General features: G+C 42.4%; 1 protein-coding gene across 2 annotated transcripts in view; it reads right to left on the bottom strand.

Annotated features, from left to right (window-relative positions):
- Positions 1-442: 442 nt before the first annotated feature.
- Positions 443-25,075, bottom strand: part of SIX4 (SIX homeobox 4) — a 51,266-nt gene continuing 26,633 nt past the window's right edge. Inside the window, exon 3 of one of the 2 annotated variants that reach the window (XM_040333688.1) lies at positions 443-1,894. In XM_040333688.1, coding sequence (XP_040189622.1) covers positions 1,101-1,894 — 794 coding nt within the window. In that variant the 3' untranslated portion in view covers positions 443-1,100. Of the gene's footprint in view, positions 1,895-10,048; positions 11,147-25,075 lie in introns of those variants that run through there. The other variant, XM_040333689.1, reaches the window with a different exon arrangement.

Here is a 25,075-nt window from a genome sequence, read left to right as displayed (position 1 = left end):
CAAACTATGAAAAGAAAAAAAGTTACGATTTTCTATTCTAAGGCCTCGTACACACGACCGAACATGTCTGCTGAAACTGGTCCGCGGACCAGTTTCCGCGGACATGTCCGACCGTGTGTACGGCCTAGCGGACCGGTTTCCTGGCCTTGCGGACAGGTTTCCAGCGGACAAAAGTTTCTTAGCATGCTAAGAAACTTGGCCGCTGGAACCATGTCCGTCGGACATGTCCGATGGTTAGTACGACTCATCGGACATGTCCGCTGGTCATGACGTATAACCAGCGGCCCGAAATCCCGCGCATGCGTCAAATTGATTCGACGCATGCGTGGAAGCATTGAACTTCCGTGTCAGAGAACGTCGGTGTCTTCTACGTCACTGCGTTCTCTGTCCGCGGGGATTTTGGTCTGATGGTGTGTACACACATCAGACCAAAACCTCCCAGCAGACATGTCCGATGAAAACGGTCCGCGGACCATTTTCATTGGACATGTTCGGTCGTCTGTACAAGGCCTAAGGCTTTTCAACATTCACTTTTAGTGTTTTCCAAAAAAAAAAAAAAAAAGTCTTGCATATTTTCAGCTTTTGCTGCAATTGCTACTACAAAGAAGGAGGTCTGTATACAATACCTTAAGTAAATGACACGAAATTCTACCGTTTTAGTCAGACAGCATAGTTGGCAAAGATTAATAACATTCTTGCATTAGCAGAAGCTCACTGCAAAGTCACTGCTCAAATGTAACATTTCAATTTGTCTAATAAAGTTTGAAAGGAAAAAAAGTGTCAAGAGTGTGGCCTTGGGGGAAGGGGAGGATGCCATTGTTTTATCCCTTATTTGATAATTTTATATACATTTCCAGCATAGCCCAAAAAGTGATAAAGTACCAAAAAAAATTGTCATTTTTTGTTTCGTACACCAAAGTGGCGTTTCCTTTAAATACCCAAGTTAAAAAAAAAAGATTTAACTGGCTTTTGGAGGGTAGAAGATCATTATGAAAAAAACAAAGGGATAATTTGCCAAAAAGATCCTACTTTAGTCATCTATTGATGAAACTGTAAAAGGGTCATCAGAATCCATTGACTTTTCAGAAACTCTTTCTTGCTTACATGTCTTGCATATCGTCATCCATTTGAACATTCTGAAGCTTGACCAACTCCTTTTTGTCACCTTCAAGTTCCTCACAGCCAGAGTTAACCATACTACTTAGGACATACTGGGATTTTGCATCCAACAGCATGACGCTGCCACTAATAGTGGTGTTCTGGGCAATTGATAGGTAATTCTCCTTTGCCTCAGGTACACGCTGAAGAACCAGATTGTGATGGTTGTTGAAATCCTGATGGACCTGAGGAGCCAAGTGGCTGGTGTTATTATTGCTGCTTGTGGTGATGGGTTCCCCCAGGCCTGCCTGTGCTGTAGAAAGAGACAACATGTCTTGAGTAGAGATGTAGTGACAGTTTGGAAGAGCTGAAAAGTTTGCGTTACTAGTGGGAGTGACACTGGCTGTAGTGACGGGTGCAGAAATGGGCTGGTTGATAGCTGACGCTTGGTTCCCTGTAACAGAAGCAAGCTGCCCGGCTGCGGAAATTAAGGTGGAAGGAGCAAGGGAGAAATTTGGGGAGTGAGTTCCGTTTACTAAGGAGGCAGCAACAGACTGCAAGGCATCCTCTGAATGCATGCTAATGTTTACGTGTCCTGTGTTTTGATTAACAGGCATTAACTGAGAGAAGACGAGGCTGCGTTCCAAACCGTCCTGTTTTATAGAATGCGGAACGGTATACAAGACTGTGCTGGGAGGCAGGGAGCTGAGGAACACTTTCCCTTGATCGCTGTTTGAGGTGGTGTCACTTGTAAACGTCCCTCCATCTGAAGTACAAGGAGCAATGGAAAGATTCCCTGCAAACAAGAAAAGAAAGCATGATCAGAGAAAATACACAATGTAAAAAATACGCAGCAAAACAAGACAGATTTCTGCTGAGAGAAAAGAGACCCGAAAGGAGCATCCAGCCGTATTAAAGTAGAACTAAAGATTTGGGTTTGGTGATGAGGAGTTGGAAACCCCGTCAGGTTTTTATTGCCCCTGTTAGCAAGATTTGCTCTCTCTGCCTTTACTGGTGACCACTGTCCCAGGAATTAAAAGTAACAATCCAACAGTCAGATGTCACCATACAATGGAGACACTTGTTTAAGTGGACATTTTGGGGGAGATTTACAAAAACTGGTGCACTCAAAATCTGGTTCAACTGTGAATGATAGTCAATCAGCTTCTAACTTCAGCTTGTTCAATTAACCACTTAAGCCCCGGACCATTTGGCTGGCCAAAGACCAGGCCACTTTTTGCGATTCGGCACTGTGTTGCTTTAATGGACAATTGTGCGCGACGTGGCTCCCAAACAAAATTTAGGTCCTTTTTTTCCCACAAATAGAGCTTTCTTTTGGTGGTATTTAAACACCTCTGCGGTTTTTATTTTTTGCGCTATAAACAAAAATAGAGCGACAATTTTGAAAAAAGAATGCAATATATTTTACTTTTTGCTATAATATCCCCAAAAAATATATATATATATATATATAAAAAAATGTTCTTCTACATATTTTTGGTAAAAAAAAAAAAAAAAAAAGTTGCAATAAGCGTTTATTGATTGGTTTGCACAAAAGTTATAGCGTCTACAAAATAGGCGATAGTTTTATGGCATTTTTATTATTTTCTAACTTTTTTACTTGTAATGGCGGCGATCTGTGATTTTTATCATGACTGCGACTTTATGGCAGACACATCGGACACTTTTGACACCATTTTAGGAGCATTGTCATTTGTACAGCAAAAATGCACCGATTACTGTAAAAATTATGCTGGCAGTGAAGGGATTAACCTGTAGGGGGCGCTGAAGGGGGTTAAGTGTGACCTAGGGAGTGCTTCTAACTGTTAGGGAGCGTGGCTTGCCGTGACATGTCACTGATCGCTGTTCCCGATGACAGGGAACAGGCCTTCCTAGTGACATGTCACTAGAAAGAACGGGGAGATGTTGTATTTACACTAAGGCCCCCAGTACAGACGACCGAACATGTCTGCTGAAACAGGTCCGCGGACCAGTTTCAGCAGACATGTTCGGTCGTCTGTACAGCCGAGCGGACAGGATTCCAGCGTACATTTGCCCGCCGGGCCTTTTTCCAGCGGGCAAATATTTCCAAACTTGTTTAGAAACGGCCCGCTGGAATTCTGTCCGGACATGTTCGGTCGTCTAGACAGACCTACTGTACATGTCCGAGCGGCCGCCATCCCTCGCATGCGTCGATTGACTTTGACGCATTCGTGGAAGCATTGAACTGGCAGGGCCGCGCACGTCGCCGCGTATCGTGTACGCGCGGATTTCTGTATGATGGTGTGTACAGCCATCATACAGAAATCCCCGGGCAGACATGTACGCTGAAAACGGTCTGGCGGACCGTTTTCATCGTACATGTTTGCCCGTGTGTACAAGGCCTAACATCTACTTCAAGCGATCAGGCGGTGCCTCTCCACATGGTCACGGGAGCTGCAGGGATGCCCAATCAGGATCCAGTCACACAACGCCACGGCAATGTCAACCATGAATGAGGAACGAGGAGGTTGACTGCAGCATTGGAGGTCGCTCACATCCTGCGGCTCTTTCGGCCGTGTACATTCCGGGTGTAGAAAACTGGCAAGCAGACTACCTAAGTCGTCAGATGCTGTTCTTCAGCTCTGTGACCCGATTGCTGGACACCGGCGAACATAGAGTCCACGGGTCCCGCGGGCACGGTCAAAGAGCCGATGCGCGCGTGACCACACGACCGGCAAATTAAAGGCAACATGTATATATACACCCCCATTTGCCCAGCCGTGCCTTTCTGTCGACTTAAATCTGCATGAGGCAGCCCTTAAGTGGTTAAAGTTGGTTTTAAAGCCTAAAGCTTTTTTTTACCTTCATGAATTCAATGCATATAAAAAAAATAAAAAATAAAAACCTTCAGTGTGCAGCTCGCCCTCGGCCTCACCTGAGCCCAATCCCGAGATGTGCACAAGAGCAGAAGTTCTCCCGAATCTCTGCCTTGTCATTGGCTGGGACACGGCAGTGGGAACCATTGGCTCTCGCTGCTGTTAATCACGGCAAACCCATCTCCATGAGCAAGCTCCAGTGGGTGGAGTAAAACGTGTTGGAGGCTTGGCTTGGCAGGGGTCCAGGCTGAAACTGCCACTTGCCTACTCGCAGCAAGTTTTGTTCTGATGTGCGGCTCCCAGGATCTTCTATTCTTTGCTGGTAAATCACAACCAGAGAGGAGGGCGGGGCCGAGATGTACTGTGACACACAGAGGCAGCTCAGGAGCTAGCACACACAAGTGCCCCCAGAACAAGCAGTAATATATAATATATATATATATATATATTTTATATAATTGGAACCTTTAGAATCACTTTAAGATTTGACAAAAAAAAAAAATATGGATACCTAGAAAGTCAAATGTACTTATTTGCATACTTATAGTGGATCAGTAACTCAAAGCACTGAGGCCAAATAATCAGAGTGACAGCACAGCAACTAGTATTTGCAGAAGAATTTTGCATTAGCAATAGTCATGTTTTATTATCACGGGGTCTCCTTTGATCTTTTACTAGTCTGACTATTAGGCTGAAATCGGATTGGTCCCTGTGGGTTACTGTACTTTCTACATCTAGTCTGTCCTCTGTACTGCATAAGCCTGCTTTTGTCCATGTAAACCCATTTGGCCCCCCCACCAGAAACCTCCTGGGACACGTCACAGGTCCCAGGAGGTTGTGGGACCAATCAGAATGTGAAACACCTACAAGCAGTCATAGCTGGCTTCCCATATCCAAGTTGGTCCTGAAGACTGGTGAAGAACCGCCCCAGGTGGAGACAGCACTGGATCCCTGGGTGCAATGTTTGTAGCTGCTGACAATCTTTATAGAAATGAGCAGAGCTCCTCTTTAATGACAAATATCACATTATTCCTATTCTGGGTTCAGCTCACTGACATTTGCTCGTTATTCTGGAAGACATTTGTATGCCAATGTTGTAGTTACACAACTGTACAGTAGGCACTGCAAACTAGACTGGTGGACATTGACCTCTGGTTAAAGCACAATAATTGCACTGCAATGCACCTGTACATTAGCCCTTCAGTAAATGAGAATAGCCGGAGTAGAAAGGCAACAGCTGATTCTTCTATAATGTCTTGGTAACCCGGATACCATAACAGCCGAGAGATCCAGCACTTGTATTACATATCCGCTTGTCAGTTTAGCTTACAAACTGTGTTGATATTGATATCTTACTCAAAGAAAACAATACACTTTGTGCAGCAGGTACCTTAACAGCTGTTGACAAACAGTAATTGCACGGAACCCCTAAGGGCTCCCTCTAGTGACTAATCTAAAAAAGTTCTACAATTATTACAAGAAACATGTGAAACGCTTTGAAGAACAGCCCTTCCCATGGGTGTAGATTGGTATGGCCGTGTACCTGGCTCTGCCTGCAGGCTGGAAATAATATTTATAAACAGGTTGTACGGGATGCCAGGGATATGTACTGGAGGGCAGATGAGTGTCCCCATTATTTTGGTTATAGTCCCTTTAAGGGGGACGAAATGAAGCTCATTTGGAGTACTCAGGGATTCTCAGTCATACAAGGTGAGGGGTTCCAGGGTGATCCGATAGAAAGGGAAAGATGAATTGCAGCTTTCCCAGGATTATTAAAGAATAAGTTAACCTTTCTAAAACATGCACATTTTTGCAAGTAAAAAAAATAAAATTAATACATTTTATTTGGAGCCTGTAAAGCATGTAGGACCCATGCAGACTTCTCAGTGTATCTGTCTGCTCGTACCAGGTACAGGCAGGGGCACACTGACAGGAAGAGACAACCGCACCATGGCAGGCAATTTAGAACTACAAGCAGATAGCCACAAAGGCTGTTGGTACTTGTAGTTTTCATTCACAAAGCGGCCTGGTGGGAGGAGCCCCACACGGCTGTGTTTTTCTTTTTAAATAGTATATATATATATATATATATATATATATATATATATATATATATATATATATATATATATATATATATATATATATAAAAAACATTTCAATTGTGTATTGTGCTTGGAGATGAGATAACACATTTGTGGCAATGCTGTGGTAAAGGGCTCAGTGGCTTTGCAGGTGCCTGCAGCCATCATCCCTACAGCTGCTGTCCATTAGGGAGAGCCTCAGTCCAGCATGATGCTCGAGAGTAGATTCGATCTCCTCCTGGTCTTGCGATCCTGCTACTGAGCATTTTCCAGCCGTTCACTGAAATTGTGTGCATTTTATCTGCAGTCTATATTTACCTTGGGTGCCACATTCAGAAAACTTCAAATACCGGTAATGATTAAAAGTGAATACACAGCAGTAAGATCATAGACACAAGCATGTTCACCATGCACTACATTTACTGGGATCAACTGTACAACTAGGAGGAATAATTTGATTTGTGATTATTGTAACAAAAAAAATATAAAAAGGAAAAACATTAAAGGATTTAAAATATTGCACATGCAACTGACAGTGTTAAAAAAAAAAAAAAAAAAGCCACACACACACAACATTTACATAAAAAATTGCAGTCTAAATAAGTATATTCAAAATCACAGTGTCAAATTTTAATGTATAACAAAATGTGTTGCCAAGGCCTTCCCCTTTAAACAAACATTGTGCAGCACTAATAGTGCACAAATATATGGAGTAAGGTAATGGAAAATGTTGTGCCGTCTCTCTGTCTATTGCCAAACCATAAACACACAGGCAAGCTTAACATATTTCAATGGAAAACCTTCCTTTCTTCACATGAAAGAACAGCTTACCCTTTCAAGAGATAGCTGCTAACCGGTTCCAGTGTTAAAAAGGAAAGGCAAACCTATCCAGGTGACATGATGGCATACAGGTGGACTGAAGAGGCTGGGGCTACAAGATTATAAGTGCTTAAAGCAGGGTTTGACAAATTTGCTTGGAATCTAGGAGCCAGCTAAAAAAGTTAGGAGCCGTCCCGACGAGCTCGCACGCAGAAGCGAACACATACGTGAGTAGCGCCCGCATATGTAAACGACATTCAAACCACACATGTGAGGTATCACCACGATCGTTAGAGCAAGAGCAATAATTCTAGCTCTAGACCTCCTCTGTAACTCAAAACATGCAACCTGTAGAATTTTTTAAACGTCACCTATGGAGATTTTAAAGGGTAAAAGTTTGTCGGCATTCCACGAGCGGACGCAATTTTGAAGCATGACATGTTGGGTATCAATTTACTCGGCGTAACATTATCTTTCACAATATAAAAAAAAATTGGGATAACTTTACTGTTGTCTTATTTTTTAATTAAAAAAGTGTATTTTTTCCCAAAAAAAGTGCACTTGTAAGACCGCTGCGCTAATACAGCGTGACAGAAAGTATTGCAACGATCGCCATTTTATTCTCTAGGGTGTTAGAATAAAAATATATATAATGTTTGGGGGTTCTAATTAGAGGGAAGGAGACGGCAGTGAAAACAGTGAAAAATTACACGGCAGGTCACAGAAGGAAGCTTGGGACTTCACAAGGCCGCAAATCCGCGGCCTCAATTGCAGGTCCGCGGGAGGTTGGGGCGCACGGAGACACAGGATCATGTGCCTCTGTGCTCCCCCGCTAAGCAATCGCGACGGGCTTGTGACGGCCGGTAATTAAGGCCTCAATTTCTGGCGAGCACGGGCACCAGGTCACAATTTCTTGTCGCAATTGCGACCTGGCGAGTCCAAGGAATTCCCTTGATTTACATGAATTGGGACAGGAAGTGAAGAGAAATCTACATAATGGCACACAGGTGGCGGGGAAAAAAAATATCGCTATACAAAATGGAAAAAACATTTTTTGCCTATAGTTTTACTTTAATGTTCAATTCTTCTTTAACTGCTTGCCGCCCGCCCACCGTCAAATGATGGAAGGGCAGTGCGGCTCTCTTTCTGGGATGACGCACTACATGGCGCGACCCGATCTCTGTAAAGACCCGCAGCCCTTTAACCACGGCTGTGTCCAATTACGGCCGGTTACATGTAAACACGGAAATGCTGAGTCGATCAGGGCGCTGATCATCAGGACCCCAATTACAATAAAGCGCCATCAGTGCCAGCAATCAGTACCCACAAGTGCCACCAGTCAGGGCAGGCTGGCTGGCTATCAGTGCCACCAGTGCACCCTAACAGTGTCACCCATCAGTGCTCATAGGTGCGGCATATTAGTGCCCCCCCCCCCATCAGTGTCCATGAGTGCCGCCTCATTAGTGCCCATCAGTGCAGCCTCATCAGCACACATCAGTGAAGGAGAAAAATTACTTATCTACAAAATGTACCAACAGAAACAATTTTTTTTAAATAAAAAAACCAGCAGTGATTAAATACCCACCAAAAGAAAGCTTGATTTGTGTGAAGAAAATAATAAAAAATAAAAATTCACATGGTTACAGTGTAGCATGATTGCGCAATTGTCATTTAAAATGTGACAGCGCTGAAAGCTGAAAATTGGCTTGGGCAGGAAGGGGGTGAAAGTGCCCTGTAGGCAAATGGTTAAGCTACAAGAGTAAAATAATAAGTTTAGCACTGCTTAAAACAAAAACTTAGCGAAAAAGCAGATTTTATGGCATTATCTGTCCACTGTCTCCATCCTGCTTTCAACAATCGTCTTTTAGGCTAAATTACACTCTCGGTCATTGAACACGCTTCTTGAGAGTCCAGGGCATCATGGACCCATCACACCATCCAGGTGTAATGGGAATTCTGTACGGATTGGGTTTGCACATCCCCTTTGTCTGTGATCTGGTTATCTTAAAACACCCCTACTAGATTCTCACAGCCACCAGACTGAAGCTGGTTCTTCTAAGAAAGAACAGATCTAGCTTGTCTGATCCAGGGTTGCAGTAAAAAAGGTCAAAGTGAACAATGTGTGCGTCACTGACAATATGTGGGGGGGGGGGGGGGGCTGTGCTAGGAACTGGGGCAATTGAGTCATGGCTCAATGGATCTGCTAATTTCAGACCGGGTGGTCCACCCCAGCATCCCCATAGATCCAACCCAGAGAGAAAGGAACCACTCACCCTTCAAGAAGTCTAAACCTTCTCCTAACAAGTATGTTAGATCTGTGAGGTAGACGGAAGGAGTTGTCAGACTCTGTAAAATAGCTTTCTGGTAAAAGATCAGACCCATCAAGCCAGCCCTTCAATAAGGTTAGACATGGACACTTAAAAAAAAAACACTGGCTTACAGAGCAAATCAAAATGACATGCTGACATGAAGCCTGTAGGACAACCTGAAGGGAGGAATGTGGCCAGAACAGCAAAAACTTTCCGCTGCTTACACCCGCTTTCCTTCCACTCAATACCTCACTGCCCCGTTGGGCCATGAGAGCTCCATCAACCCAGAACTACTAGGTATGGGTAAAAGCGGAATACCTTCCATAACTAGGTGTGCATGAGCAGCCAATACCAGGCCTGAGTCCACAAATGTCTGGCTGGATCGTCACCCAAAACTCAAACAGCTTCTGGGGAGCCGGAAGGTAGGTACAAGCACTGGTGCAGCACCTGCCATCAACACATCTGTTGCTTTATGTTGAATATGCAAAAGTACAAAGTCACTTTTTTAAAGCGGAGGTCCACCCACCCTAAAAAAATTTTTTAAGTCAGCAGCTACAAATACTGCAGCTGCTGACTTTTAATATTAGGACACTTAGCTGTCCTACGATGTCGGCACCGCAGTCTATCAATGTATCGGCTGTCAGGTGCAGCCGCAGCCATTGCTGGTAAAGGGAAGTTGGCAGTGAAGCCTTTCGGCTTCACAGCCGGTTCCCTGAAGCACACTGCGCTAATTAAAATATTAGGAAACACATTAAATGGGGTGTAAAAATCACTGGTAGGCTTTTGCCAAACTGCAACACCAAGTATTTTTTCCCAAAATGCAAAAGATTAGAACTTTTGTCAATATTTTTTTTAATTATTATTTTGGTGCTTGTGCAGATTTCCCTGAACTTCGTCTTGTCAAAGGACAGGATGTGAAAGAATATCTGTCAATGAGAACATAAAAGAAAAAAGCCCTAAGAATCTGAGCCTTCCTGACCCCATCTGATAATTAAAAAATAAAAAAAAAGGTTTTGACCAAAATTCCATTTTATGGTGGTGAAATACAGCAGACATCAACAAGCACACTAAAAGCGGATATTTTTTTTATTTTTTTATTTACAATAAAATGAAAAATGCACATTATAACAAACGAAACAGCAAAGAACAGTCAATGATCCAGACTCATTACTTCTACTATAGGGACACCTGCAAAATGATCTCATGTTTCAGTTTCTTTCATGTGGAAGATTTTCTGTTACCGCAGTATTGGCAGCTGAAGATTTCTCAAGAAGTTCCAGCATTTTCCCCAGTATCGAACCAATGTTGGCCATCTCCCCACGCAAACCTCGCAGGTCAGTAGCCATGCCCCTCTGGAGTTCACAAAGATCTTCTAATCTTTGGTCAACACGTGAAAATGGTCCCCTGGAAGTACACTGGGCCCTGCTTGCACATTCCTCAGGAGACATCTCAAACATCTGAGTGGTTTGAAAGTTCATATGTCTTTTTGACTCCGATAACAAAGAACGCCGCCTATATTTCCTTTTTTTCCTCACTTTAGGTCGTTCACATTGGCTTGATACTTGACTGTCTGAAGAAGAATCACGCTCAGCCAGGTAAAGGTCTGATTCAGATATGCAATTTGATGACACCTCAGCAATGGTCATCTGTCCCTGAATGGATTCATCCACATTTGGAGGAAAGCTGGAGGCCATGCTGCCTGCAATATGGGCATTTAGCAGCTTGTTAGTAGTTGCATACTCTAAATTTTCATGACTGACTTCCTCAACAAATGAGCCCCGTGATAAAGAAAGCCGGTCCTCATCCAGAGATGTTTCCATGTATTCAGAATGACAAAACTTCATATTCTCTTGCTTTAAGCAGTGTGGCAAGGTCATGGCTTTAGAGCATAGTGGGGACGGTGCACATTGCTGCATATCTTTAAGACCTCTGCCTGTTAGGGAAAATGGCCGCCTCTGTTCATCTCTCCCTTCATCTCCTGTGAAAAGGAAAAGCAAAAAACATAAAAAAATAATCCCGAGCTCCTTGAATATTAGCTTACATTCATTTCCTCATTAAGTACTTACACATAATCACGGAGTAGTAGTCTGCAGCACAGGGTCCTGTCCACTGAGCTACTGCAAAGGAGCAGGAAGAGACTGACTGACCTCATGTTCTAACCTTAAAAACAAATAGATTTTTGCTTAAAATTTGGCGCCAAAAGGCAAATAAATTTAAATATTGTTTAATAGGAAAAAAAATGCAAATAAAATTATGTTTTTTCTTACCTGAAAAATGTGAATCGTCTATTTTCCAGTAGTGCGCCAAATAGGGTTTGTGTTTGTATTCTGGCGACTGTCCACAATGCTGCCATGTTGTTAATGTTCACACAAGATAAAATTCAGAAAGCTTCTTCTCTCTCTTGCAGTAGCCCAGAATAGACATGACAAGCAATAAACATAATACAGCAACTAAAAGGAGGCAGTTCATCCATTCATAAAGGTTCCATGCCTCGTCATATAGACAGGATAATTAGAAGTCACAACTGAACTGCACTCTTTTCCATTCACTTCAATACCCAATATTCTGTTGTGGCCTTTCTATTATACATTCATTATAAAGCACAGTATGGGTAGAGATTAATGGCTGGTGAAGCAGGACCTTAGATAATAAACCCAAAAGCCAACATTATATTGCAGCTTACCAATTCTTATGCCGCATACACACGACCGTTTTTCGGGTTGTAAAAAATTACGTTTTTTTTAATGTCATTAAAAACAATCGCGTGTGGGCTCCAGAGCATTTTTCACAATGTAAAAAATGGGCATTAAAAATTTCGAACATGCTCTAATTTTTCCCTACGTTTTTAACGTTGTAAAAAACGGTCGTGTGTAGGCTTCAACAACGTGAAAAAAAAACGTGCATGCTCAGAAGCAAGTTATGAGACGGGAGTGCTTGTTCTGGTAAAAGTAGCGTTCGTAATGGAGATAGCACATTCATCACGCTGTAACAGACTGAAAAGCGCGAATCGTCTCTCACCAAACTTTTACTAACACGAAATCAGCAAAAGCAGCCCCAAGGGTGGCGCCATCCGCATGGAACTTCCCCTTTAAAGTGCCGTCGTACGTGTTGTACATCACCTCGCTTTGCTAGAGCATTTTTTTTCACGATCGTGTGTAGGCATGTTTTAATGATTGGGTTGAAAAAAACGTTGTTATTTTTAGACCATTAAAAACGTCATTTTTTACAACCCGAAAACGGTCGTGTGTACGCGGCATAAGATGTGGTCGCTGCATTTATTTTATTTTTTAGGCTTTCTTTCCCTCACTTTGACCTGGTGGTGTGGCCAGTGAATCTGTTTTTCAACAGAACAAGCTCTCCTACAAAAAGTAGCAGTTACAGGGCTGAGACAAACCATTTACCACTTGCAGAGGTGCTTACAATGATCAGCTTTTATAACCTATGTATAACCTTTATCCCAAAAGAAAAGAAAAAAAACAGTTGCTGTGACGAATTATAAAGTGTTAGCTGGAGTTTGGCTTCAAATTGTTTAGTTTATTTTATCTAAATCTGTTAGTACATTTAACGCTTTCCGTACCCAGATTAACAATGCCACTGTCTAAAGGTGCCTATGTGCTCCTTCCTCCAGAGTGGGAGCACTCTAATACAGGAGGGCTGTAAATGGCCAGATCACCAGATGACAACACAAAAGCCTAAAAAAGAAACCTAATGTAGCCTCCACATTTAACAAATGGTAAGCTGCAATAATTACAGCTTTGGGTTTAATGCCATTTCGGAAAAAAAATATTGCATTCTGACTACCGTATATACTCGAGTAGAAGCCGACCCAAATATAACCCGAGGCACCTACTTTTACCCCCAAAAAATGGGAAAACGTATTGACTCGAGTATAAGCCCCTAGGGTGTCCATCTGCATGCCTCACTGTGTCCATGTGCATGCCTCACTGTGCCCATGACTAGACTTACGTTTATCATGAGTGTATATAGAAGAATCGGTGCTTCCCAGCCGTAAGTCTCCCAGACAGCAAACTTTAGAGAGGAGAACTGGGGCTACATGTGTGCCAAGTTTCGGGTCCAAAAGACCTATAGCCGGCCGGTACCGGGTTCCAAAAGTTACTGGAGAAATTACCGTTTAACATGGGAGTCTATGGAAGGGGTGCCTGACTTTGGGAAAAAATCAGTGCTCCCTGGCCATAGGTCGCCCGGACAACAAACTCCGGTAGATCAGGCGCAATAAGGTGACTTGAGTATAAGCCGAGGGGGGCATTTTCAGCACAAAAAAAATGTGCTGAAAAACTCGACTTATACTTGAGTATATACGGTAACTGTACATGAATATATGAAAAAGTTACTGTCGGGGTGCTAAAACTTACTTTTTATTCCCATTGTTTACATATATATATATATATATATATTTTTTTATGATAACCACACTTTAAAGTCAATTTAAGCACTTAAGGCCCCTTTTACACAGGCAGACCGATCGGGTCAGCCTGTCAGTTTTGTTAGGTGGACCCGATCGGACCATCCATTAAGAAGCCACGTATATATACTGATATGTGTCCATTGACACACGCCAACATGCGATTCAATCTTGTCCACTAAAACAGACAGAAGGGGGAACCGTTCCCCATTCGTCTGGTGGATGGGGACAGGTGGTCAATTTACATCCGACCGTCCATAGAGGAAAGTGGGCTGTTCCTGTGTACGCTCTGCATAAGCGTACACAAACCTGTCATCCGCCTGCTCAGCGGACAGATCCCCTACTGGGTAGGCAGATCCGCTGGCAGGAGTCTGCCTAATGCGAAAGAGCCCAAAATTAGAACCATAATAATGATGTATAATAAGAACAAATAATAATAATAGCGTTGGGTAGAATTATTCTTTTAATGATCATAGCTGTAGGACACAGATACACAATTATACTGAATTATTCCCTACTAAATCAGAAAAATCTATGCCATTTCTACTTATTTGGATAGCAGTTATTTTACAGAAAAATTTTGTTTTCTATTTTTCCTCGTTTTCAACATCAAGCTTTATTGGCCAGCAAAACAAGGAACCACATATTACCTGCAGCCACCACATTAGAAGAACAAGCTTTGTGAAAACTCTTTTTATGCTGATGCTGTAAAAAAAAAAAAAAAATGCAATTCCTGTTCAAACTTACATATTTTTTTTTTTTTTTTAAAGAATGAGGAAAGGTTAAAATGCTTAGTAAGTTTCAGTTGCTGTGTCCTCAATGGGGAAGCTTCATGTTTAGTCACTGAACCAGGAAATGGCATCTATGGGAACAGCTAATAGAGGGCAAGAACGTCAGTTGAGTTTTTATTTTTTTATTTATGTTCTTGTGACTTGTCTTGAGACTGGTCACTGACATGGAAAATGAGGAGAAATTTCCCCAAAGTTTATTTGTAAAATAAAGATGTTCTGTGAATAGTTAACATAAGAGACCAAAAGGATTTAAACTCAGTTTGAGGTGCAAAAAGGTGCAAACATACTTTAGCCTCCATTTACACCTAGTAAGCGCATACAAACAGTTTTTTTACGCGTTTTACAAGTCTTTTTGCACTTATATGCAAGCGCCTGGGTGGGAGTAGAGAGGGGGGGGGGAGCAGTTCAGGCACACAAATGCATACAATACGGTTTATTGCACTTTTATTGAGGTTTATGGGGCACAACCAAATGACAACTCCAAATAAAAGGTTGTGTACCTTTTCAAGCTTTGAGCAGCCAAGCAAAGATGTGAACAGCCTGTACTGAAAATGATGGGATTCATTCTGCCAAGTGTTGCTGTGCACTATTCTTAGGCTTAAAGTAGAATTAGAGGCAAAACCTCCCCCCCATTTTGGATAAAGCAAGGAACCTCTGTTTTTTTCCCCCCCATCTGTGTCCCATTGGGGAGATTTTATTTCACTTCTTGTCCCTTAGCCAAACAGGAAGTGAGAGAAAATCCCTGCAAATTAAGTAGGGCCTTAACAGCTAATCGATTAAGAAAATATTCAATTACAATTTTCATAATCGATTAATCGGCCAGTAACATAATGGGGTTAAAAAAAACTAAAATTAGCCCTTTATAGTACAAAAAAGCAAATGGCTACTGTAAATATTACTTTCACTGTCCCACATTAAAAAAATGAACCCCTTACAGTAGTGATTATTTGCTCTTTTTGTACTTCTTTTTGTTTTTTTAACCCCGTTATGTTACTAAACATCTCAGGCCGGGTTCACACCTTAGTTTTTTGGTGCCTTTTGCAGAAACACACTACAGTTCATTAACATGTTTTCCTATGGGACACGTTCACATCCATGATTTTTTTTCAGTTGCTGCGTATTTGGAAAGGGCAAGGAGTTTTTAACGCAAAACGGTGCGATTTTGTTTTTTTTGGTTCAATATACTTCAATGGAGAAGCTGCAGAAAAGCATGCAACGTGTTTTTGCGGCAATTTGTGTTTTGTAATCTGCCCAACAACAAATTGGCCCAAATTTTTTTTTTAAATGCCATTTTCTTTCTTTTTTTTAAGGCTATTATCCGATTAATCGAAACAATAAATCGGCCAACAAATCGATTATGAAAACAATCGTTAGTTGCAGCCCTAAAATTAAGGAAGTTTCTTGGGGACCCCCAGGTCACCAGAACTAGTGACCCTATTGGAAGATTTCCCCTCTATTACTTTTCTGGGGACAACCCAAAATTTGGGATTTTCTTTACTTTCAATGATAATGATAAACAGGACAAATAGAGAATGTCAATAAAAACTGACAGGGGTTCTAATCTTTCCACTCAATCCGAAAAAAAAAAATGTATTTGCCTTTAGTTATGCTGTAAATTCTATTTTGATAACTTCAAACAGAAAGTTGGGAATTGTCTTCTCTCCCTTTCTATACCTTCATTATTGGTCAGTACAACAAAGCGATGGCAGAGCCAAGACTCAACGTTTCACTAAGGAGCTCTAGACTTCTGCTAAAGTGTTTGTTTAGGAGGTTTACAAAGGGTTCAGGTTTGACCAAATTTTAGTTTCATGTTAAAAAACGTAAAAAATGCTTACTTAAAAAAAAAAAAAAAAAAATTAAATGTTTCGCCTAAAACTTGTATTTAATATAGTGGACCTTACATCACAAGGCAAAATACGATATAAAAAAATAAAAATAAAAATAAAAGTCTGCATCAAGCAATTTAAACTAAAAATACAAAATGTAATTTTTCAGCTGGATAGAAAAGAGATTACTATGGAATTCCAGAAAACCACCCAATAACAAAAAGTATAAAAGGTGGAAGATCTTCCAGAGGCCTAAAAATCAAGATTTTGGACAAGGGAGTCTATATAGCAGAGCTCAGAGGACACTAGAAGACAGATTTCCTAGGGTACATGACCATACAACAACTAGCACGCAGGATATTGCTGGTAGAAGTTGACACAATATTACTACGGTATGGCAACACTGTATTGCTCTGGCCGTAGGGCAGAATTATTTTTTTTTTTTTAATAAAGTAACTTATTAAAAAAAATGTTTCCCATTTTTTTCCCCCACATACTGTCACCAGTCACTGTCTCTGATCACCACCACACCAGTTATATGATGACGTTGTACTGCCCACAACAGTATGTAAAAAATTAAATAAAAAAATATTATTTCTTAAAAAAAAAAAATTGTGACAAGAAATTACAACTTCAAAAAAACTCACCATGCCCCTTACTAAATACCTTGGACTGTCCGCTTTCTTAAAATGGGGCATTTGGTGCATATTTGTACTGTCCTGACATTTTTGGGCCTCTACTTTGATAAATACCATAGTTTTGTGGACTTTCCTACAAACTAAATAAGAAACACTGATTTGGGTAATTTCCATCAAAGAAATGCAGCAGAATACAGTTCGGCCTAAACTTAAGAAAGATTTGCCACATTTTTTATTTATTTTTTGCTATAAAAACACCCAGTGGTGTGAAAAAAAATGCTTAAAAATGTCCTATGGGTATAGCATTGCATGACCATGCAATGGTCATTTAAAGTGCAACAGCGCTGAAAGCTGATAATTGTCCTGGGCAGGAAGTGGGTGAGAGTGCCCAGTACGGAAGTGGTTAAAGGAGTATGTAAACCCAACATTTCATATTCCTGTAATGTGCCTACTGTACCACGTACTTGTATGAAAAAGTATCCTGTTCTCTTTGTATTGTTTCCTTTGTGTGAAATTCTTGTGCTCCTACCAGTGCTTCTGCTTTCCTAATAAAAAACAACCACACTAGGCATGAGAGCACACCGTGGTCAGTTCACTTGTGCACAAAATAGATGGTGATCTTTGTCCAGAAATCCCACTCACAGGACGATCTCAGCCAGCAACACTCCAGGTAACATAAAAAAGGGATGGTCTCCTATAGACAGCTCCACTGTACTGCAGGGGACTCAGCCTGCTCTCCTCCAATGGTCAGACTTGTCCGACACTAGGGTTGCCACCTCATCCCTTTAAAACAGAACACATATGAATTACACAGGTTCTGTGGCTGATTAAGGTGGTAATTGAACTCAAGTGGAGCCTTATCTAAATTAAATTGGCCTCAGAACCTGTGTAATTCATATGTGTTCTGTTTTAAAGGGATGAGGTGGCAACCCTACCTGACACCCCTCCCCCACAACCTTTCACTGGGAAGATTAGTGTGCTGCCGTTTTTACTCCTCGAGCTCTTATGCAACTGAGAACAGAGGGAATGTGATCATTTCTGAAAAAATGAAAAAAGTGTTTATTTTATATGTATACACAAACGTTTTGCCTTTCCATTTTAAACTGAATGGGTTTACAAGGTGGGGGTTTATATATACTTCAAACCCTGAATCGAAATTCAGCCATTCCCTGCTGAGCCCTCTGGTAGAAAAAAAAAAAAAAAAAAAAACTGGCCTAACTAGCCTTAATCAGAATGTCTTTGTAGCATTTAAATATCAATGTACACCAAATACCCAGTATTATAACTGACAACTTCTAATCTCAATTTTATTCTTTTTTTGTATTTTTCTCAGTTAGTACATCTTTGCTTCCATATTTATAAGTGCCCAACTTAAAAAAAAAAAAAAATATGTGTATATATATATAAAAAAAATCAAGGTTATTTGCACTTTTGAGCCCTTCTTTGCCTCATCTCAGAGTAAATTTACATCTGGAAGTTTGTGGTGCTGCATATTGGAGACCATCCCTTATTCATGTTACCTGGAGTGTTGCGGCTGAGATCGTCCCGTGAGTGGGAATTCTGGACAAAGATCACCATCTATTTTGTGCACAAGTGAAATATTTTCAAATGCCACAGTTTAGCAGGGATGGATGAATTTCAATCCATGTTGGCTGCCCCGACTTGACATTCAATCTAACAATGGCCAGTTTGAGTCTGGATGTGTGTGTGTAATTAATTATATATATATATATATATATATATATATATATATATATATATATATATATACACATACATACATATATATATATATATATATATATTAGGGTTGTCCCGATACCGATACTAGTATCGGTATCGGGACCGATTCCGAGTTTTTTCGGCGGTACTCAGACGCCGATACCCCGCCCCGATACACAAATAGAATACTTGCCGCCGACCGCCGCAATCCGCCGCCATTCGCCGCATCCCCGCTGCCGCCGACTGTGTAATACGGGCGGGAACATTACAGCTTTGAATAGCTGTAATGATTCGCATCACGCATACACACTTCCCCTCGCTCGGGTGAACTGTCCAATCCCGAGCGAGGGGGAGTGTCTATACGCAGCGCGGCGCCAATCATTACAGCGATTCAAAGTTGTAATGTTCCCGGCGTATTACACAGTCGGCGGCAGCGGGGATGCAGGTAAGCGTGACATGGCTGGATGGGGGGAGACGCTGGATGGGGGGAGACGCTGGCTGGATGGGGGGAGACGCTGGCTGGATGGGGGGGTGACGCTGGCTGGATGGGCGGTGACGCTGGCTGGATGGGCGGTGACGCTGGCTGGATGGGGGGTGACGCTGGCTGCATGGGGGGTGACGCTGGCTGCATGGGGGGTGACGCTGGCTGCATGGGGGGTGACAATGGCTGGGGGAATACATTGCTGGATGGGGGGAGACGCTGGCTGGATGGGGGGTGACGCTGGCTGGATGGGGGGTGACGCTGGCTGGATGGGGGGTGACACTGGCTGGATGGGGGTGACAATGGCTGGGGGAATACATTGCTGGATGGGGGGTGACAATGGCTGCATGGGGGGAGACATTGCTGCATGGGGGGAGACAATGGCTGGATGGGGGGAGACAATGGCTGCATGGGGGGAGACAATGGCTGCATGGGGGGTGACAATGGCTGGGGGAATACATTGCTGGATGGGGGGTGACAATGGCTGGTTGGGGGGAGACGCTGGCTGGTTGGGGGGAGACGCTGGCTGGTTGGGGGGAGACGCTGGCTGGATGGGGGGTGACGCTGGCTGGATGGGGGGTGACGCTGGCTGGATGGGGGGTGACACTGGCTGGATGGGGGTGACAATGGCTGGGGGAATACATTGCTGGATGGGGGGTGACAATGGCTGCATGGGGGGAGACATTGCTGCATGGGGGGAGACAATGGCTGGATGGGGGGAGACAATGGCTGCATGGGGGGAGACAATGGCTGCATGGGGGGTGACAATGGCTGGGGGAATACATTGCTGGATGGGGGGTGACAATGGCTGGTTGGGGGGAGACGCTGGCTGGTTGGGGGGAGACGCTGGCTGGTTGGGGGGAGACGCTGGCTGGATGGGGGGTGACGCTGGCTGGATGGGGGTTGACGCTGGCTGGATGGGGGGTGACGCTGGCTGGATGGGGGGGTGACGCTGGCTGGATGGGGGGGTGACGCTGGCTGGGGGAATACATTGCTGGATGGGGGGTGACAATGGCTGCATGGGGGGAGACAATGGCTGGATGGGGGGGATACATGGCTGCATCTGTGGGGGGACATCGCTGCATTTGGGGACACATTTTAAAAAAAGTATCGGTATCGGCGACTACTTGAAAAAAAGTATCGGTACTTGTACTCAGTCCTAAAAAAGTGGTATCGGGACATCCCTAATATATATATATATATATATATATATATATATATATATATATATATATATATATATATATATATATATATTATATATATATATATATATATATATATATATATATACACACACATACAGTATCTCACAAAAGTGAGTACACCCCTCACAATTTTGTAAATATTTTATTCCATCTTTTCATGTGAGAGAGTGAGAGCGAAAACACCAAATTTAACACCTGCTCACCATTCCCACCTGAGACCTTGCAACACTAATGAGTCACATGATACCAGAGAGGGAAAATGGCTAACTGGGCACAATTTGGACATTTTCACTTAGGGGTGTACTCACTTTTGTTGCCAGCGGTTTAGACATTAATGGCTGTGTGTTGAGTTCTTTTGAGGGCACAGCAAATGTACACTGTTATACAAGCTGTACACTCCCTACTTTACATTGTAGCAAAGTGTCATTTCTTCAGTGTTGTCACATGAAAAGATAGAATAAAATATTTCCAAAAATGTGAGGGGTGTACTCACTTTTGAGAATATATATTGGGGGGGGGTAGCCATTCCCACTGGAAAACAGTGATTACTGCTAGCAGCAATAAATCCAGAGAACAATCCAACAGGCTGGTTGTACCCAAGTTGATTGGTTAACTTGGGTACATTCAGCCTGCCCATACATGGTTCGAATCTCGGGCCCAGGCCCTGCTGATCCGGCCAACATTGGAACCATCTATGGCCAGCCTTAAAGGTCAAACAGCCTTACAGTGTAAAGGTTAAAGTGGATGTAAACCGCCTAAAAAAAATGTTGGCATGTCACAATGTAGAGTAAAAGATTTCCTATCATCTGTGCCCAGTCTTGCCACACAGAGTTAATCCAGCTCTGAGCAATCCTCTTTTATTGTTCAGTGAAAATTAACAGACTTCCAGATAAAACCCTGTCTAAATAAAATGTCCTTTCCTCTCTCCTTGCTTTGAGTGACAGGTTATTTACATATCTAGCTTGGACATATTTATCATATGTTATGTTATGTTTATCATAATACAGGGAGTGCAGAATTATTAGGCAAATTAGTATTTTGACCACATCATCCTCTTTATGCATGTTGTCTTACTCCAAGCTGTATAGGCTCGAAAGCCTACTACCAATTAAGCATATTAGGTGATGTGCATCTCTGTAATGAGAAGGGGTGTGGTCTAATGACATCAACACCCTATATCAGGTGTGCATAATTATTAGTCAACTTCCTTTCCTTTGGCAAAATGGGTCAAAAGAAGGACTTGACAGGCTCAGAAAAGTCAAAAATAGTGAGATATCTTGCAGAGGGATGCAGCACTCTTAAAATTGCAAAGCTTCTGAAGCGTGATCATCGAACAATCAAGCGTTTCATTCAAAATAGTCAACAGGGTCGCAAGAAGCGTGTGGATAAACCAAGGCGCAAAATAACTGCCCATGAACTGAGAAAAGTCAAGCGTGCAGCTGCCAAGATGCCACTTGCCACCAGTTTGGCCATATTTCAGAGCTGCAACATCACTGGAGTGCCCAAAAGCACAAGGTGTGCAATACTCAGAGACATGGCCAAGGTAAGAAAGGCTGAAAGACGACCACCACTGAACAAGACACACAAGCTGAAACGTCAAGACTGGGCCAAGAAATATCTCAAGAATGATTTTTCTAAGGTTTTATGGACTGATGAAATGAGAGTGAGTCTTGATGGGCCAGATGGATGGGCCCGTGGCTGGATTGGTAAAGTGCAGAGAGCTCCAGTCCGACTCAGACGCCAGCAAGGTGGAGGTGGAGTACTGGTTTGGGCTGGTATCATCAAAGATGAGCTTGTGGGGCCTTTTCGGGTTGAGGATGGAGTCAAACTCAACTCCCAGTCCTACTGCCAGTTTCTGGAAGACACCTTCTTCAAGCAGTGGTACAGGAAGAAGTCTGCATCCTTCAAGAAAAACATGATTTTCATGCAGGACAATGCTCCATCACACGCGTCCAAGTACTCCACAGCGTGGCTGGCAAGAAAGGGTATAAAAGAAGAAAAACTAATGACATGGCCTCCTTGTTCACCTGATCTGAACCCCATTGAGAACCTGTGGTCCATCATCAAATGTGAGATTTACAAGGAGGGAAAACAGTACACCTCTCTGAACAGTGTCTGGGAGGCTGTGGTTGCTGCTGCACGCAATGTTGATGGTGAACAGATCACAACACTGACAGAATCCATGGATGGCAGGCTTTTGAGTGTCCTTGCAAAGAAAGGTGGCTATATTGGTCACTGATTTGTTTTTGTTTTGTTTTTGAATGTCAGAAATGTATATTTGTGAATGTTGAGATGTTATATTGGTTTCACTGGTAAAAATAAATAATTGAAATGGGTATATATTTTTTTTTTGTTAAGTTGCCTAATAATTATGCACAGTAATAGTCACCTGCACACACAGATATCCCCCTAAAATAGCTAAAACTAAAAACAAACTAAAAACTACTTCCAAAAATATTCAGCTTTGATATTAATGAGTTTTTTGGGTTCATTGAGAACATGGTTGTTGTTCAATAATAAAATTAATCCTCAAAAATACAACTTGCCTAATAATTCTGAACTCCCTGTATGAGGTGATCCACAGTATAAAAAGTGAGAAATCCACCCCTCCCCCACATAACACATCCTGATGATAAACATAACATATGATAAACATGTCCAAGCTAGATATGTAAATAACCTGTCACTCAAAGCAAGGAGAGAGGAACAGACTTTTTATTTAGACAGGGTTTTATCTGGAAGTCTGTTAATTTTCTCTGAACAATAAAAGAGGGTTGCTCAGAGCTGGATTAACTCTGTGTGGCAAGACTGGGCACAGATGATAGGAAATCTTATACTCTACATTAAAGTGGTTTACATCCACTTTAATAATAGCAAGGCTGCGTTCATTGTAAATACCCAATTGTGTGCAAAGGGTTTTGCTAGCACAGGATTGGCTGAATAACGTGATCAGCTTTATTTAATTTACTGATCTCAGTGAACAGTCTATTCCTTTAGTACACAAACTCCAGAGTATTATTTGTTCACAGAACCCCACAGACTTAAACACAATGTATAAAACAAATTATGCAGTATAAACAGAGAGAGAAAGAAAGCCCGGTGTTTGTGAACTCATTACCATGATCTGTTCAGCTCTATCAGTTGTTTGAGGAGTGTGTCACATTTAGTGAGTCACTAGTGCTGAGAGGATCTACTTTTCAATCACATTGATTATCTGGTCACTAAACACAGAAATCAGGCCAGAGTTTCATTGACGACAACTGTACAAGTGATTACCAAAGTTAAACAAACAGGGTTACAAGTAAAATATATTGGCTCATAACAGAACACGGGTAGCACACACGGGCCGAATGTCACATGACCAAAAATGGCTGCCGTCAGCTTCCAATCAGCACTCCCAGCAAAAGACAGAGCGCTGACTGAAGTGTACTGGCCATCCCCCTGTCAGAACACAATAGAACAGCAGGGGAGATCGCTGTACTAACGTCACATAGTTAGTATAGTGGCTCTTCCTGAGCTGTCAGCTTTTTTTTTTTTAACCCTACTGGGTTGAATGTAAAGAAAGATGAAAATAACTACTAGTGTGTACTAGGCTTAAAAGGGGTTGTAAAGTTTCGTTATTTTCTAAATAGGTTCCTTTAAAGCGGGGGTTCACCCAAAAAAAAAATTTTTTAACATGGCATTCAGCTGAGTTGTCAGAATGACAATCGGCTGTTTTTTTTTTTTTTTCATTGCCGTACATACCGTATTTTCACCGCCGCTTCCGGGTATGTAATCTGCGGGACTGGGAGCTCCTAACTGATTGACATCCTTCCGACCGGCGCATACAGTGCGTCACGAGTTGCCGAAAGAACCAAACGTCGGTGCGCAGGCGCCATATAGAGCCGACTCGCAGTCCGGCTTCTTTCGGCAACTCGTGGCGCGCAGTATGCGCCGGTCGGAAGGATGTCAATCAATTAGGAACGCCCAGTCCCGCAGATTACATACCCGGGAGCGGCGGTGAAAATACGGTATGTATGGCAATGACATAAAAAAACAGGCGATTGTCATTCTGACAACTCGGCGGAATGTCATGCTAAAAAATTTTTTTGGGGTGGACCCCCGCTTAAGGGTCCTTTCACACATGCGGACCGTTTGTCCGTTTTTTCATACGTCCGTTTACGGACTGCAATGCTTTCCAATGGGATAGCGTACGTTAGCGGATGAGCATCCCCTAACATCCATCTCTGTTAAGCTCCGTTTTTTTGAACGGAAGAAAAGCCTATTTTTCTTCCGTCAAAAAAACGGAACGGACGAAAAACGGATGTTAGCGGACGATCCGTTTAACATGCAATCCGCTAACATCCGTTTTTCATCAAAATATGTAAGAAAAATAAAGTTCTAACAAAAAAAAAAAAACGGATGAAAAAACGGATGTAAAACGGATCAACTGATGATAAAAAACTGATCAACTGATGATAAAAAACTGATCTAAAAAACGGTCCGCACGTGTGAAAGGACCCTTAAGCTAGTGCATTGTTGGTTGCTTTTACTTCGATTTCCCTTCTAAATTTCTCACTTCCCGTTTCTCCTCGGTAAGCTTGCCCCCATCATCCAAGCCATTCTGGCTGGGGGTTAGTCAGCCCGGGAAAATGGCAGTGTACCAGAATGTAAACTGAGCACAGTGTACATTCTGCAGAGGATTGCAGACAGGCAGGCAAGTGTACTTTACTACAGAAAAGACACTGCATGTCGCATCTACAATAAAAAGCCTGCTTGATCACAGACTTACTTTTTCATTTAATTATGCTTCAAGGCTGCCCATTAAAAAAAAAAACT

This window comes from Rana temporaria, chromosome 13 (assembly GCF_905171775.1).
Source record: "Rana temporaria chromosome 13, aRanTem1.1, whole genome shotgun sequence".
Lineage (NCBI taxonomy): Eukaryota > Metazoa > Chordata > Amphibia > Anura > Ranidae > Rana > Rana temporaria.
The sequence above is the reverse complement of the archived record's forward strand: the minus strand, read 5'-3'. Positions and strand labels throughout refer to the sequence as shown.